Source organism: Varanus komodoensis, unplaced genomic scaffold, assembly GCF_004798865.1.
Source record: "Varanus komodoensis strain SLA01 unplaced genomic scaffold, ASM479886v1 scaffold6_2, whole genome shotgun sequence".
Taxonomy (NCBI): domain Eukaryota; kingdom Metazoa; phylum Chordata; class Lepidosauria; order Squamata; family Varanidae; genus Varanus; species Varanus komodoensis.
This window is the reverse complement of record NW_025336346.1, coordinates 21586053-21601354: the sequence shown is the minus strand read 5'-3', so window position 1 is coordinate 21601354 and position 15302 is coordinate 21586053. Positions and strand designations below refer to the sequence as shown.

At 47.0% G+C, this 15302-nt stretch overlaps 1 protein-coding gene across 1 annotated transcript in view; it reads right to left on the bottom strand.

The window, feature by feature from the left end:
* The window catches only part of LOC123034203 (netrin-4-like), a 66339-nt gene extending 51569 nt beyond the window's left edge, over positions 1–14770 (bottom strand). The window contains exons 1-2 of the mRNA XM_044451408.1: positions 14661–14770; positions 1472–2013 (exon numbers count right to left, since the gene is read on the bottom strand). Of these exons, the coding sequence (XP_044307343.1) occupies positions 1472–2013; positions 14661–14748 (630 nt within the window). The 5' untranslated portion in view covers positions 14749–14770. The remainder of the gene's footprint in view (positions 1–1471; positions 2014–14660) is intronic.
* Between the last annotated feature and the right edge of the window lie 532 nt (positions 14771–15302).

Sequence of the window (15302 nt, the reverse complement as noted above, 5' to 3'; positions counted from 1 at the left end):
TTGTTTTTGTTTCCGGCTGCTCTGTTTTATTAAAAAACGTGCTTCTAATTTGCCAGATCCTTTGAATGGATCGGTGGATAGTATGGAAAAAAATCTAGCATATTTCTATCACATTCAAAACCTTAAGCTCAATATGACATCAGTAGTTTAACCTGAGCTTCTGCTTTTGATTATATCTTCCATTTAATTGGCAAAATGTAGGTGAAAGTAAAGCTAAAAGCCTGAGCACATGTGATTAAAGATCTCCATAAAACAGGCTGGATTATGCCATTCTTTAAACTGAGTTCTAGTGGCAACAAAGAAAACAAGTTTTTGGAATTCAGTATGAACCTACATTGTCTCCTGCCAGCAGAACTTGCTTTGCCACCAAGCTCACATGAATTCCTATTCTCTGTAAAAAGTTAGAATCTTTATTTACTTTCACGTCTTAAGAAGCCATTCAGAAGATTAAAGAGAAGACAATAGGTGTGGCATTGCCATAGTACATACTGAAAGTTGGGGAAGTAACAGGGATGGCCTAAGACGTTTTGCTGCCTGCAGCAAAGAATACCATGGCAGCCCTCCCAGTCCATGTTCAAAAGCCAACGAGGCTGACAGTGCTGGGGATGAGCCAGCGAACTTCACTTTACCTGAAGGCAGCAGGATGGCTTAGGGGGCAGGGGCCAAAGGACGTGCAGCTTCTCTAACCCCCTGCTGCTGCCTCCCAGCAAGCCAACCTGGGAGTAATCCCCATCAAACAAATCCAGAAAAGACTGACTCCAGTATAAACATGCATGGGACTGGTTTAAGCCATTGCATGTTAGGAGTCTAGAATCTCCCCTAGGCTGAGCCAAACCATTGGCCCATCCCAGCAGTGGCTGAGAGGGGCTCTCTGGGGGGTCGGCAGGGGTGGGGGGACTTGACCTAGCCCTACCTGGAGATGCAGTCAACTGATTCCAGGGGATCTCCCACAAGCACACCGTGTGCTCCGCCAAGGAGCCGTGGCCCCTGCCTAGTCAAAGGAAGGGGAGGTGAGCCCAAATAAAATGCAGATCGCTCTTTCGCTTCTTGCACTGCCTACCCTTAAAATTTGGTGTGTGCTTACATAATGATGGCACGGACACTGGTAATGTATATGTATAGATGTGAATTTACAGATCATGACTATGATTTAAATAGAAATACAAACATCCTAGCAAAGAAGCTGTGACTTACTCATGTGACTGTTCAGTCTCTGCACAAGTTCCCAGTTCTCTCTTCTTATGGTTCTTTATCTTTGAAGTGGATGTGAGTTAACAGCCATTCAAAGTGGAGATAACTCCAAACAGAGGACTGTCCTCTGGCATCCTTTAAATTAAATAGGTCACACAGCCACCCAATCTGTGACTAGTTGCCAATGGCCAGTCCCTTTGGAAGCACCTTCTAACTTTAGTCCGATAATTTCCAAGTTGCCACTGAAAGATTTAAGCATATTTCACTTATGATCACTTACCTCCCCTCTGGTACAAGGTACCGCATTGGAATACCTGGAAGTACACAGAGATCCTTCCTCAAGAGTATCGTCTGGAAGCCCAAAAGTGGCTGTACAGTTGACAGCAAAATATTTGTAAGGCCTCCATGTCTGCCCATAGTCCTGGGACCTCTCCAACACCATGGCTGCTGGGCGAGGTGATCTGAACACTACAATGACATGCGTCAGGTAGAACTCCGTCTCCAAGTCCAGCCGGATCTCTTCCCTGTGTACCCCTTGTGCGGATTGCCACCAGGAGCCAGGGTTCAGAAAGAAGTCATCGGTCATATCATACGGGAGATGAGAGTTATCCGGCTGGTTGGCATTGCACTTGGTGCACCGGGGCTGCCCACAGCCTTGGGAGGCACGGTGGAGGAGGCTGTGGTCTGGGTAAAAGCAGTAAAGCTCTGTGCTGTTCTGCCCACAACTGGTCAGGGTGACTGGTGTTCTGCCTGTTGCTAGATTCCCGACAGCAGGGTTGCAGGAGTGCCGATCACAGCGGAAGGCTCGTAGCTTCACAGAATCTGCAGAAGGAGAACAACACCACACCAAATCAGTGTCCCGAACAGTTCTGTATTACCCTCCCTAAGCACAGATCCTCACCAAGCACCTGGCTCCAATCTGCATCCCATTCAAGGAACTCAGGAAGCCACTTTCTACTGAGTCAGACCCTGACTCCACCTAGCCTTGCATTCTTGACACTGACCTGCAGCAGCTCTCCAGGCAGGTTTCCCTTTGAGGGCCACCTGGACATGCCAGGGATTGAAACTGGGACCTCTTTTAAGCAAAGCAGGGTCTCTCACTGAGCTGCCGTGCTGCTCTCCCTCGTTCACTATCCTACCTGTCACCCAACTCATTGCATTTTTTAAAAAAAGCTACCTTCTTTGAAACACTTTGTTTTGGAAGGAGAATCAAGGATGCCAACTCAGTCGAGCTATCTAGTGAGGCTTGGTGTGCACGGTCTGTTGTGGCTGAAAAGCACCAGAAGAACACAAGAAGAGCCCTGCTCTCGGGTCAGACCATGGGCCCATCCAGCCCAGCGTTCTGTTTGCACAGTGGCTGGCCAGCTCCAGGGCATGAACGCAACAGCAGCCTCCTATCCCTGCATAACTGGTGTATGCATACTGGTCTATATGCATACTGCCTCTGCTTCTGGAAACAGCATATAGCCATCGGGACTAGTAGCCATTAATAACCACCCGTCCCCCTTTAAAGGGGTCCAAATTGGCAGCCATCACTACACCCTGTGGAAGTAAATTCTGTAACGTAACTCTGTGCTGTGTGAAGAAGTGCTTCCTGTATCTGTCCTCAACTAAAGCAAAAAGGGCCAGGTGCGAGAGAACACAGGAGTAGCTGTTTGACAAGCCACTCCCCACATGCCCAGCATTCTGCTAAGAGCAGCCATCCAGTGGTGGGGGAATCGAAACAGCATCCCCATAGCCACTCAAAATGCATCGGCCCTAAGACAGGGGCAGTGCTGGACCTCCTGCAGGAACTGTGACTGACTGAATGTTTGAACTCCCCCTATGAGAAAATAATCCAATCTGACCCAGTAAAACAACCTGAAGAAAGTCCATGCTAAACTGGAGTCTGAGTTTGAACCTGCAGGGAACCAAAATGGACCTTGATGGCAGGGCAAGCATTTGTAGCTCCCCATCATTACTGTGTAAGCACTTGACCAGGCTCCGCTTGGCTGAACAGGCTGCTTGACCTGAAAGCATCTCCAAGATATAAGGATGGAGGTCTTGACCTTTGGCCTAACGCTGCAAGGATGAGTTGGATGGGATCCCGTTCAGCCACAGGACATGATATTCTACCTTTAGATCAGGCAGTGCCTATGCCCTTTTCTGTATAAATGGTACACATTCAGTGCATGTCAGTGCCCTGTGGTAATGGCTTCAGGTTAAGCCTTACAGAAAACTTGAATATGAAAACAATTTTTCAGTGGAATAAGGTGCTTCAGAAGTTGTCAAAGTTTTCAGGACGTACCTTTCTTCTGCATGCTTCTGCTGTAGTGTCCCTCTCAGCAATATGATTTTATGACTTTCCCATCCACAAAGGCTTTTGGGCTGTGTGGGTGGGAAATTACTTCTAAGCTGCCTAGACAAAACAACTGGATTAGATTTAAAGAAGTTGGAACTGAAAGAAAATGAGTATTCTGTAAACAGTGATGCAAACATTACTGGAAAGAGTCCGCTCAGTGCAATAATGAGCAGGTTCTCTAGCCACTCTCCTGCATCCGCTCTGTGCAAACGGAGGGACTTGTTTGGAGTCAGTTTTACATTTCTTGTTGATGCCCTCGCACGGCTCCCTCCAACTGGTCTGGCTGAGATGATGGGAGGAAGGCTGCTCTAGAGTGGGCCACGCAACAGGACTTCCGTGAATAGAAAACACGGAAGTCCAAGGGTACCCAGCTTTGGGTCCAACCCAAGAATGACCTTGCCCAGCTCTGTTTCAAAAATAAACGTGCTTTGGTGTCGAATGAATTTCTTGGATGATTAAAAAATGGCAGGAGGCAGAAGACAAAGAATGCCCCCCCCTTCTTCCAAATCAAAAGGAAGCCTGCTGCTTTTCCTTCTTACAGATGCAGCCCCCCTCCTTTTCTGATTGCAATTTGTGGGACATGCAAAGCAGGGAGGAGCACAGTAGGCGTTCTGCTTGGTGGTGATGACAAGGAGGTTTATCTCTGCTGTGCCTGCTAATGCAGCAACATCAATAAATGGCTCCTGCCTGAACTGCTGTGTCATTAGGAACAGCAGAGTGGAGCACAAGACAAATGCGCAGGGAAGGCAAGCTGGGGGAGGGGACGGACCCCAATCCGTGGCTGGCTAAGAGCTGCCCATTGGAGGAAATTGATGCATGGCAGCGATCGCTTGGCCTCCCAATAAGACAGCCCATCCATCACTCAGTCATTCCCTGAAATGTGGGGTCATTGCGGTGGGGCACTGTGGGTGAAGGAGCAGAGGGCTCCTCGGGTAAGTGAAGAGTTACCCCGGATGCCAAAGGGAGCTCCTTGAATAATTCATTTAAAAAAGGCTGAACAATCAAGAGCGCGGTGCACTCTCGCTCCCTGGCCTCTAGGGAGCTGCATGTCATTGGGGCTGATGACGGCTGGCTTGAGTGATGGATGGTTTTGCCCAATAATCCACGGCACTCCGCTCTTTATGTGCTCACCCCTTCATCCCAGGGGAGCTGCTCAGCAAGGAGGGTGGCTAGCTAACGACTGGAAGGAGCCATCCCACTGGGGGCAAGTCACAGAGCTAGAAAAAAGCAGCACAAGAGAGCCTCTTAGTCAGGTGATGACTGAGATCAGATCCTCCCAAGAGGTAGCCAAGCAGGGGTCTGTGTGCGTGCATGTGTGTATTTACCCACTTTAGAGCCATACACAGAAAAACTGAAGGGATGAAATGCAAGGCTCTCTCTGAGTTCTACTGGCGATGCATGGGTTGAAGAGAGAGAAGCCATAACTCTGTTCGGGTTCTCCATGTGCAAAGCTGTTCTTCATCTGTGCACCTAAATGATAACCATATCATTTCTTCCATATTTCAAGTTGGTGCCTCTGGCCTTGTTATTGAATGCTTTTTACCAGTGATTGCTCTGCTATGAAAGCGAAGTGCGTGCATGCACAGACACACACACACGTACAGTCCAGTCGCAGAAAAGCAAGGAAGACCTTTTAACGTGTGAAGTGGGCTGACAAGTGTTGTGTGGACCCAGTGTTTTTATTTTTGCTGGAATATCAGTGGTCCCTCAATATGTTTTAAATTTACAAAGCAAGCATGCATTCTCTTTTAGATGACTCTAGATGGAGTTGTAATCTCTCTTAAGCAACAGATTCAAGCTTGGAAGTACTGTTAAAACCCAGGTCTAATAATGGATGCTCTAGTAGTGTCCGTGGCACCAAATGCCTTTCATCACTCAGGCTGAAATCTAATGCATGTTTTGACTGTATGAGGAATTCATTTCAGTTCATTTTAGACCAGAATTTAGTTCTCCCAGCCATGAATAAAAACTCAAACATGATCTGAAGTCAAGATCTACCAAATTCCAAATTTGTGAGCCAATAAAATGAGTTCAAAAATGCATGTATCTGAAAAGTATGATGAAAAAGTACATATTTTTAAAAGAAAATATACACAACATATCTTAACCAACTGCATGTGTACCTTTGAAAGATGCACCAAAAAGTATACCATTGGGAAAATGTTTCCTGAAATATGCACATTTTTTGTGCAATCTATAATAAAAAATCACAATCTGATATAGACATGTTGGGATGAACTTTATGATAGAAACGAGGGAATTCCAAGTTCTACAAATTTTCACATGCTTAATTGGAAGAAAGACATACTTCTAAGTAAACATGCATGGAATTGCACGGTTAGATCCAGACACTTGCTCCTAGACAAAAACAGACATGCCATGGAGATGTTTATAGATCATCTTACACTTTACATCAATTTACACTTTAAGTTGTTGGCTTGGCTTTCCATTTATACTAAAGGAAAGGAACAGTGAGGGAGGATGAATTCAAACATCTGTGTGAACCATTGCCAGGAAGTGAACTGGTTTGGGGGAAAGTAGAGCCAAACAGCAGTTGGCACTAGCAAGGCCAGCGCAGGGGCCTTTCTATCTCACCTCTCCCTTGAGGATGGACAAGTGGGGCCAGGATGTTTTTGCTGCCTGAGGCAGAGACCAAGATGGCACACCTCCCGTTCCACCCTTGGATGAAGCAGTGCTGCCATCACTCCAGAAGGCAGCGAATTAGCTGAGAGGAGACAGGGCAGGCCACACAGCGTGCAGCTCTCTCCTCCGAGGCCCTGCTGCAGTCTCCCAGCCTCTGCTGCCTGAGGCACCCACCACAGGCCCCCTGATTGGGGTGGGGGCAGCCCTGAGTGGCTACTGCCCTCTCCGAGTCCAGCCAGTGAGGAAGGCGTTGCTACATTGGAATGTTGCTGGTGGATGATTTAAGCAGATCATACACCCACGCTAAATAAATAAAACGAAATAGATACTCGGGATCTTTTAATAATAAAGGCATATATAATGTGCTAGAAGTGTTCCTGAGTATACATACTTGTTTAAAAGTATTGCCAGATCAGACCAAGGCCAGTCTAACATTGCAAGGATCTTTGCAAGGCTCCCAGCAACCAGCAGGTATTAGGTGGTCCAGTAGAAATTGGCCAGTGATTCACCAATGCGCTGTGCTCACTGGGAACAACCACTCACAACCTCATTCCTAAGCAATATTGTTTTATGCAAAGGATTAGATGGTTCCAAGCTGTGGCTCACTGCCTGTTTTGCCTGCTCCTCTATCTTCTTAGATAAGAGGCTAATAATGGCGTGTCTTTCAGAAGCCGTGCCAAGGCTACCACTGCTCCTTCAGTACCACTGATGTCAAGCACATTCGGTGCATTAGGCTTTTGTTGTCACATCACAGATGCAGGATAAGGATGTTTCACACGGGGATATGCAGATTTTGTTTAACCTGTTCTATGTCTCCCAGATTGTCACACACCTTTTGTGTCCTCATCTACTCATGGACAGAACTGTATTTTTTTTCACCAGAATGTTGTTGTATTTTTGTTAATTAGCACTGGTGCAAACATGCACTTGCCAAAATGTACTAATGCACATTAATCAACCTGAACTGGTGCAAATCTCTTTCAAAAGTGAAAAACTGGTCCACAAGCACACAGAATCTGTGTGATTCAGAAAATGTTCGTATACTATGAAGTCTGCAGGTCAGATTAACAGAAATCTGACCTCATTGGAGCCCTTTGTGGATTTCTCTGGGACTGGGACTCAGGTGACCTGGGTTCTAGCCCCCACTCGGCCCTGAAGCTCACTGGGTAACTTTGGATGAGTCACTCATGCTCAGTCTAACCCAACTCACCAGGTTGTTGGTGTGAGGTTAAAATGGAACTTGGGCTCCTCACAAAGCAGGGTATAAACACAATACAATAATAATAAGAGCTCCACAGCATCTGGAAAGGTGTAGGTTTCCCTCCCTTAACTGATCATCCACTCAACAGGTCTTAAGCAGCATCTGAGAGCTGGTTTGTGTTTTGTGTATTATTTATTTGTTTTGCACCCTTTCTGCCTTTCTACCAAGAAAATTGGCACTCAGGGTGGCTTACAATTACAAATAAAACTTGATTAAAACAAGAATCAAACAAGTTCATAAAAACACAGTGCAAGACACAACAGAATCAAAACAGCATCCCCCCCAAACAGGCCCACTTGCACAAAAAAAGGCCTGCTTTAATTTAAAAGTCTCGGTCTTTTTATTCAATTAAAAAAAGAAATCAGTGAGAGAAAGAACCTATCCACCCTCCTTAGAGCATTCCTCAGCCTGGAGGGAGATTACCAAGAAGATCCTCTCTCGTTTCTCCACCAAATATGTTTCTAAAGGTGGTGGTCTTCAAAGAATGGCCTCTCCCAAAGATCCAAGAGGCTCCTATGGGTTGCTCTTTCTGACAGCCTGGCCTCCAACTGTATAGGACTTTATCAGTCATAACCAGTACTTTGTATTCTGCCGGACAAATTCAAGGCAGCTCAAAGCTGTCTCTGCCCTCAGCCAGGCCTGAAGTCAGACTAAGGTGAATCGAATCCACATCCTCCAGAAATCTCTGGGGCTGAGAAGCCCCTGTGGACTCCAGCACCTTGCCCAATAAGGAAATCTTAGAGACGGTCCAGAAAATCACCCATACAGGAGGGTTCCGGTAGGGTTTTTAAGCCAAAGATTTTAGATAGGCAAGGCTGTAAAGAAGCATTGCTGTAAAGAAGCATTCATGACTCCCTTACCTCAGCCGGTCCCCTCCTGGCAATTTTACACGTGAGAAGGGTCAAGGGTCCAGTATCTAAGTGGCAGGGCAAAACATCCCGTGCACGTTGTACAAACTGAAAAGTATCCACTGCAACTAATCGCAGGAGTGGAAAAAACACTCTCTGAGAGTCCTCTGGGGGTGCACAATCAAGAGAACCTTTACAGTTTATTCACACGTGCAGGAAACAGATGTGGCATGTAGGCCACCCCAGGAGGGACTACGAAGATGGAGTCTGCACAGGATGCTTTTGTGACCTGTACAGTCTGGAGGAGCAGTGGGACATCAGATGGGAGTTCACTCAGACAGTATACTAGAGGCCATTAGAATAAAACAAACGGAGTTAAGGCAACACAAAGAGAGCACCTCCAGAACAGGTGAACAATTAGCACATCTGTGAGTGTGCTTTCAAAGGACAGGTCTTTTCAGGCTAAAAAAATAGCATTTTTGAGGTGTACATGGAAAGCAAGACTTGTAACATGGATTCCTGATCAGATAAGGCTCCCACCTTAAGTCTAAAGCTGCTCTTACAGTGCCAGGCTTTTAGCAGCCAGATTATGGCAAAGCTTTGGCTCATTTTGTCCCACTACTAAACATGTATTGTGCAAATTGGTCACAATGGACTGTTGTGCTGTCCACTTTTTCGTCTTGCGGGCCAGAATGCACTAGGCCTCTTAGCATCTGAAAAAGATCTGTCTGATAACTCTGTACAGTTACAACAGCAGCGAAGTAGTGCAATTGCCTTTAAACTCAGCTCTGTTCGGTAGGGTTAGTTTTGTGCTTTTCAGCAACATTGCTCTAGGTGACATTTACCTCAAGTATAATACATTTCTAGAGTCAAAGCATGCGTTGACATCTAATAAGAATTGTTTAGGTGAATCCTGTGAAAAGCTATTGAGCTTTCAAACTCAGTGATATGATGAATCCCACACATGGGCTGCACACGTTAGTAGTCAGATACTGCTAAAGTTTTATAGCAAGAAATTGGGCAACATCTTCACAAAGAAAGAACATCAGAGCAACAGAAGAGTACCCAATAGCATCTGTGCTGTTCAGGCATTTAGTTCAAACATGCATTCTTCAAATGTGGAAAACTCTAAAGGTAAACAATTCATTGTATTGCTACTTGATTCTCATTTTGTATCATTAGTCTAGCACCTCTAACCATCACTATGCACTTTATTAGATCTGTCAGGGAGAAATTAGCCAATATAGATAATGCAGTTTAGGGTAAAGTTGGGAAATTCTATTCACTTCTCGATAACAGATGGAATCTAGAAGTCACAATTCCCATATAAAATCACTTTCAAAATTATTATATAAAATAACATCAACTAAAACTACCTTCCTAGCTATTGCTCTCAATGAAAGGAACTGAGAAATGTTATATTCTTAAAATGTGGAATGGAAAGTGAGGCTGTTTGAGGATTCACTGCTTACTGTTGATATTTAAACCAGTCTACCTCATCGCAGACGGGGACTGCAGCCAAGAAATTAAGAGACGCTTGCCCCTGGGGAGGAAAGCTATGACAAATCTAGGCAGCACACTAAAAAGCAGAGACATCACCCTGCCAACAAAAGTGCGTATAGTCAAGGCTATGGTTTTCCCAGTTGCAATGTATGGCTGTGAAAGCTGGACCATAAGAAAGGCTGAGGGCCGAAGAATTGAGGCCTTCAAATTGTGGTGCTGGAGGAGACTCCTGCAAGTCCCTTGGACCGCAAGGTGATCAAACCGGTCAGTCCGAGAGGAAATCAACCCTGACTGCTCTTTAGAAGGCCAGACACTGAAGATGAAACTCAAATACTTTGGCCACCTAATGAGAAGGAAGGACTCCCTGGAGAAAACCTTATGCTGGGGACGATTGAAGGCAAAAGGAGAAGGGGACGGCAGAGGCTGAGGTGGCTGGATGGGGTCACTGGAGAGGTGGATGTGGGATTGGGTGTACTCCTGGGGATGATGGAGGACAGGAGAGCCTGGAGGAATGTTGTCCATGGGGTTACTAAGAGTTGGGCATGACTTTGTGACTGAACAACAACACCTCATCACTGATTTCAATGGGCACATATATGGGACATCACCAGGATGCCAGTTTCTCTCTTACTTTATATAGTACTAGGCTATTCCTCTCTTCTGCTGCCTGATTTAACCCCCTCAACCTTCAACTGATCCTAAAATGGGTCTGAAATTGATGCCCATCTCATTGCCTGCCTTCTGGGCTCCTGCTGGTTGGCTGGTGCGAGTGGGAGAAGTGTAAGCGCTGCAACCAAACTTGTTTAATTGGCTGGAAGCAGCAGTACTATGTAATCTACTATGAAAAGAAAAAAATAAGAAGCAGCAGCTACTGCATCATGTTATCAACCGGCCAAATTGCACTTCATCTGCCCATCTCTTGTCACCAGGGCAGAAGGTAAAGTGGAAGTGCTTCAGCATCACACTCTGTCTGTGCGTGTTCCCAGTTTCCTTCACATCTGGTGGGAAGGAGAAGAAGCCAGGATCAGGCCATGCAGATGAAGCAGTGGGGATATGCAAATAAGAGCACACTTGTTTTTTGGTGGTGGGGCCATTGGGATCACCAGGGAGAGTAAAGAGCTTTAGTCCTCAACTCAGTACTATCCCTCATGCACTACCCATTCAGAATACAGTAACACAAGCTTGGCATGGCATGTTGCCATGGCATATATATCACTTCATATAATCCGATTTTTATAGATCCCAGGAATGCAGAACTTCAGGCACAGAAACTAAATCTGACTATCCCAGGGTTCAAATTTGGCCCTCTTGGTTTTTCTAGATGACCACACCCACTTCCAGTGGCATCACCTGCTTTTCTTGATTGCTGATTATTTGGTGTTTTCCCAACATTTTAAAAGGTAGAAATCGCTCTCTTAAAACTTACTGGTTGTAAAAGCGGTAAGCAATAATATGCCCCCTTTTTTGGCCCTGCTAATTTTTACCTTCAGCCCCATTTACCACATAAATCCAGCCCCAAATGCTTCTTTAAAATGGAATCTGAAAGCGGTTCTATACCTCTGTGCTAATGTATATTAATTTATGTGCTTTAGATTGCTTTAAAAATGCTGGGGAAATGGCTGTAAACAAACTGAGTGCAGCAGCCAGTGTGTTTCTAGTTATTTATCACTGCCATGTGTGGATGATCAAAAGTGGTAGCTGTTCTGCAGATGCTGAAAGTAGACAGAATCATAGAATAGTAGAGGTGGAAGGGGACAGAAGGCCATCAGGTCCAACCCCCTGCTCAGTGCAGGTCTCCAGGTTAAACCATCCCTCTCAGATGGTTGTCCAGCTGCATCTTGGATACCCCAGTTCCATTGTTTCATTGGTTCCGTTGTTGCACTGCTTTAACAATGAGGAAATTCTTCCCGATACCTAGCTGGAATCTGCTTCCTGTAACTCGAGCCTGTTATGCCATGCCCTGCAGTCTGCGATGATCAAGAAGACATCCTGGCCTTCCTCTTTGTGACAACCTTTCAAGTACTTAGTGTTAGCAGCCGTTGAATGGGTTCAGATAACATGATGGTGAGTACAGGTTGAATATGGGTTGCCACTAAACCATCAGTTGTTGTTGAAACATGGGCTATCCTGTTCTCTGAACCAGCTGTGTTACCACAAACGATTCATGATCTGTTGTTGGGTTATCAACTGTGGCTTGTTCATCATGGTTTGTTATTTCAGCTGAGATCAGACAACACGATCACCCATATTTCAACAGTAACTCATGGTTCAGCAATCCATGTTCAGCCCTTGAGAGTAAGCTGCCATGTTGTCTGAACCCAGTCAGTGTTTGCTACCATTTCCTGTTTTGTACCCTTTTATTTACTGACATATATATTACAAGATGATTTAGTAGTAATATCTTCATCATTTGCCAAATAGCAAAATACTAATTCCCATGATCATCAATGGCACCTGAATTCATTTGGACCAAAGGAAGTCATGAACATGCGCTGCCCAAGACTTTTAGCTGCCTAAGGAAGTATTGATTCCCTCACCCTACACACACCCCATTCTATGTGCAGAATCTGACCAGAATAGCCACTGAATTATCCAGCACTAGGCAAGGAGCAACTTTCTCCTCTGTTCCGCTGATGAATGAATGAACACCAGCCCAAGGGGCTCCGGAGAACAATGGGGGAATGGCTGCTGCCCCTTGCATTGGCTGCCTGAGGTAGCTGCCTCACACTGTTTTACGGTAGAGTTGACCCTGAAGCTGCATGCAGCCTTCCTAGCCCAGAATCTCACAGAAATGCACTGGCTGAAGAACAGTGCAGTGCAGGGCTGGCAAACAGCTGGATAGCGACCTGGATTGAACTCTTGGGCTGAAATGGAATTTGCATGTTCAAAGCTTCTGAGAGGTGGATATGTTGGGTTTTACATCCCATTTTGAGACCTGAGAACGTCCTCTGTCCTCCTCTCAACAATTTTCTATAATCAGAGTATTGGAAGACCCAAACAAATCACACTCAAAAGTAACATAACCAGCCCTACAATTAGGCAGAGTTCAGGTTTTCTTTGGGAGTCTGGGTTTTGGGTGCCATAAAAGAGGAGCAAGTTATGAATTATTAATTGACTATTATATTTATATCGTGATTGTTATTACACTGCATTTATATCCCACATTTCTTCTCTTGTAAGGAACCAATTTTATCCTCACAACAACGTCCCTGTGAGGTAGGTTGGGCTGAGAATGAGAGACGGTCCCAAAGTCACCCAGTGAGTTTCATGGCTGAGGAGGGATTCGAACCTGGAACTCCCCGGTCCCCACTCCAGCACTCTCACCACTAGGCCACACCGGCGCTCGTATTTTCCCCAGCAGAAGCACCACCGCCACCATTTGGATTGCCCTGCTCCGAAGCCAGTCTGAAAACCCAGGCACAGCTAGAGCCCTTGCCATGCACAGCCCTATGCATGAGGAGGGCATCATTGCTGCTGGGCCAGATACCCAGCAACATGTCTCACCATTCCCTGGAACAAGAAACTCTCCCGAACCACCCCGAGAAGTATGCAGCTGTCTCTTGCTCTCCAGGCTCCCAATATGCCAGCTGATCCCACAAAGATGGAGGCACATGCTGGATCCCGATGGTTCGATGCAGGATCAGGCAGTTTTCTGTGGATCTCATAAGGGGAGGGGGCTGTAGCTCTGTGGAAGCGCAGGTGCTCTTCTCCCATGTGATGCCTGGCCTCTTCAGGTAGGGCTGAGAAAGCCTTGTTTGAAGCCCCAGGCAGCTGCTGCAGGCTGGTGCTGGCAATGCTAGGTCAGCGTCAGGACCTGGCTCAGCATCCAGCCTTTCAGGATTCCCCAGCCAGCCCCAATCTCTTTCCCCCAACCACGGATTGTTTGGTGGTTCCCTGCCTTTTGTGCAGTCCCCTCCCCTCAGGTTTCATTACCAACAATATAATGCTGGCATATAATGGATATTTTCCCCACCCATCACTGGAATGCAGCCCCAGAGAGATTTTTCACAACTGAGTTTGGCCCTCGGGCTTAAAGAGTTCCCCACCCCCAGACGGACTGTTTATTCAGGCAACTTCAGACTCATCCAGCTCACTTGAGGGCTTGGGATGCATGGCAGGGGGAGCCCCTTTTCTCTAGCCCTCCCCCATACTGGAAAAAGGCTCAAAACTGAACAATGTTCCTCTTTGGGGCAAAAGTAATATAGAAAAGTAAAGGCATGCTTAGCACGTGGGCTGCATAAAAGCCTTCCCTGGGCTGAGCTGTGTCTTTTCACTACCATTCCCCTGTCAAGGTAGGTCTGGCCTGGCGGAGTCTCAGCTGCTGTACAGGAAGGTTAAGCAGCGGGACACACAAACCACACAACACACTGCCATTCATGTTCCGGTCTTGAAACAGCAAAGAGGTCATGTCCTGGCAACGGAGACTCTGATGGTCAACACGGGCGTTTTCAGTGTGGGTCTTGCATGCCAGAACTTGGACCAAACTACCATTTCCTACCTGACGCTTCAACTGGAAAACAATTCTCAGAAAAGTAATTTCTCCTGCTTTCTTCCAAAGCCAGAGGTGCTCTGGACTCGTTGCCTGGCTTTGGGAAATTACACTTTTTCTCCTGCCTCAACGTCCTGACTTTAAAATGGGCACAGTGCTGACCTAGAGGGACGATGCCCTTAGGCGGGAATGAGAGAAGTAAATGCGGCCAGCCTCTAGGGTCAATGACAGGGACGGCTGAGCACCTAAAGAACAAAGCACATGTCGACCTATCGAGCATTAATAATCAAACCGAAAATAAAGGGATTTTAGAGATCTGCCCGACCTGATAACACAGACTGGAAATAGACGCGTTGACGTCTTCATTATTTTTTTCCTGCTTACCTGCTCCAAGCGGACCAGTAATAATATACTCCAGGAATACGATCAGCGTTATGCTTTTGCGTTGCATGACTCCGCCTAGGAAATCCATCTTCACCGGCGACGCGAGGACTAAATAACGATTCTGGTTTGCACAAGTGTGGGTGCGCGCGCGCGCGACCTTTCGAGCGAGAAGCTCCCCTCGGGGCAGCAATGACCGTCGTCTTCGCTCTCATTCGCCTGTTCTCTGTGAATGTGCTTTCCTCCTCCTCCTCCTCCTCCGTCCTCGTAAGATCTAGGTGGCGTGTGCCCGGTCTCTGCTTGGCTCGGCTCCCTCCGTGTCACTCTCAGCCGTGCATGGCCTCCGCATGAATAAATCACGCCGCGCGCGGAGAGGCGCCCCCTGCCCTCGGGAGACGGGCTGCAGTTCACATGGCTGGCGCAAGCCCAGCTGGGAGCGAGCGGACGCCCAGCGCCCTCTCCCCGCCCGCCCGCCGACGGACCCCCCGGCAGTCCGCGCCGGCTTTCGATTTCGCTTCGCCGCCGCCTTTCCCCGCAGGATCCCGCGCGGCCGCCCCGGCTTCCCGCGCCCGCCCCGCGCTGGCTCGACTCACTCACGCCGTCGGTGCTCCTAACGGGAGCGCAACCCGGGGCAAAACCTGCCTT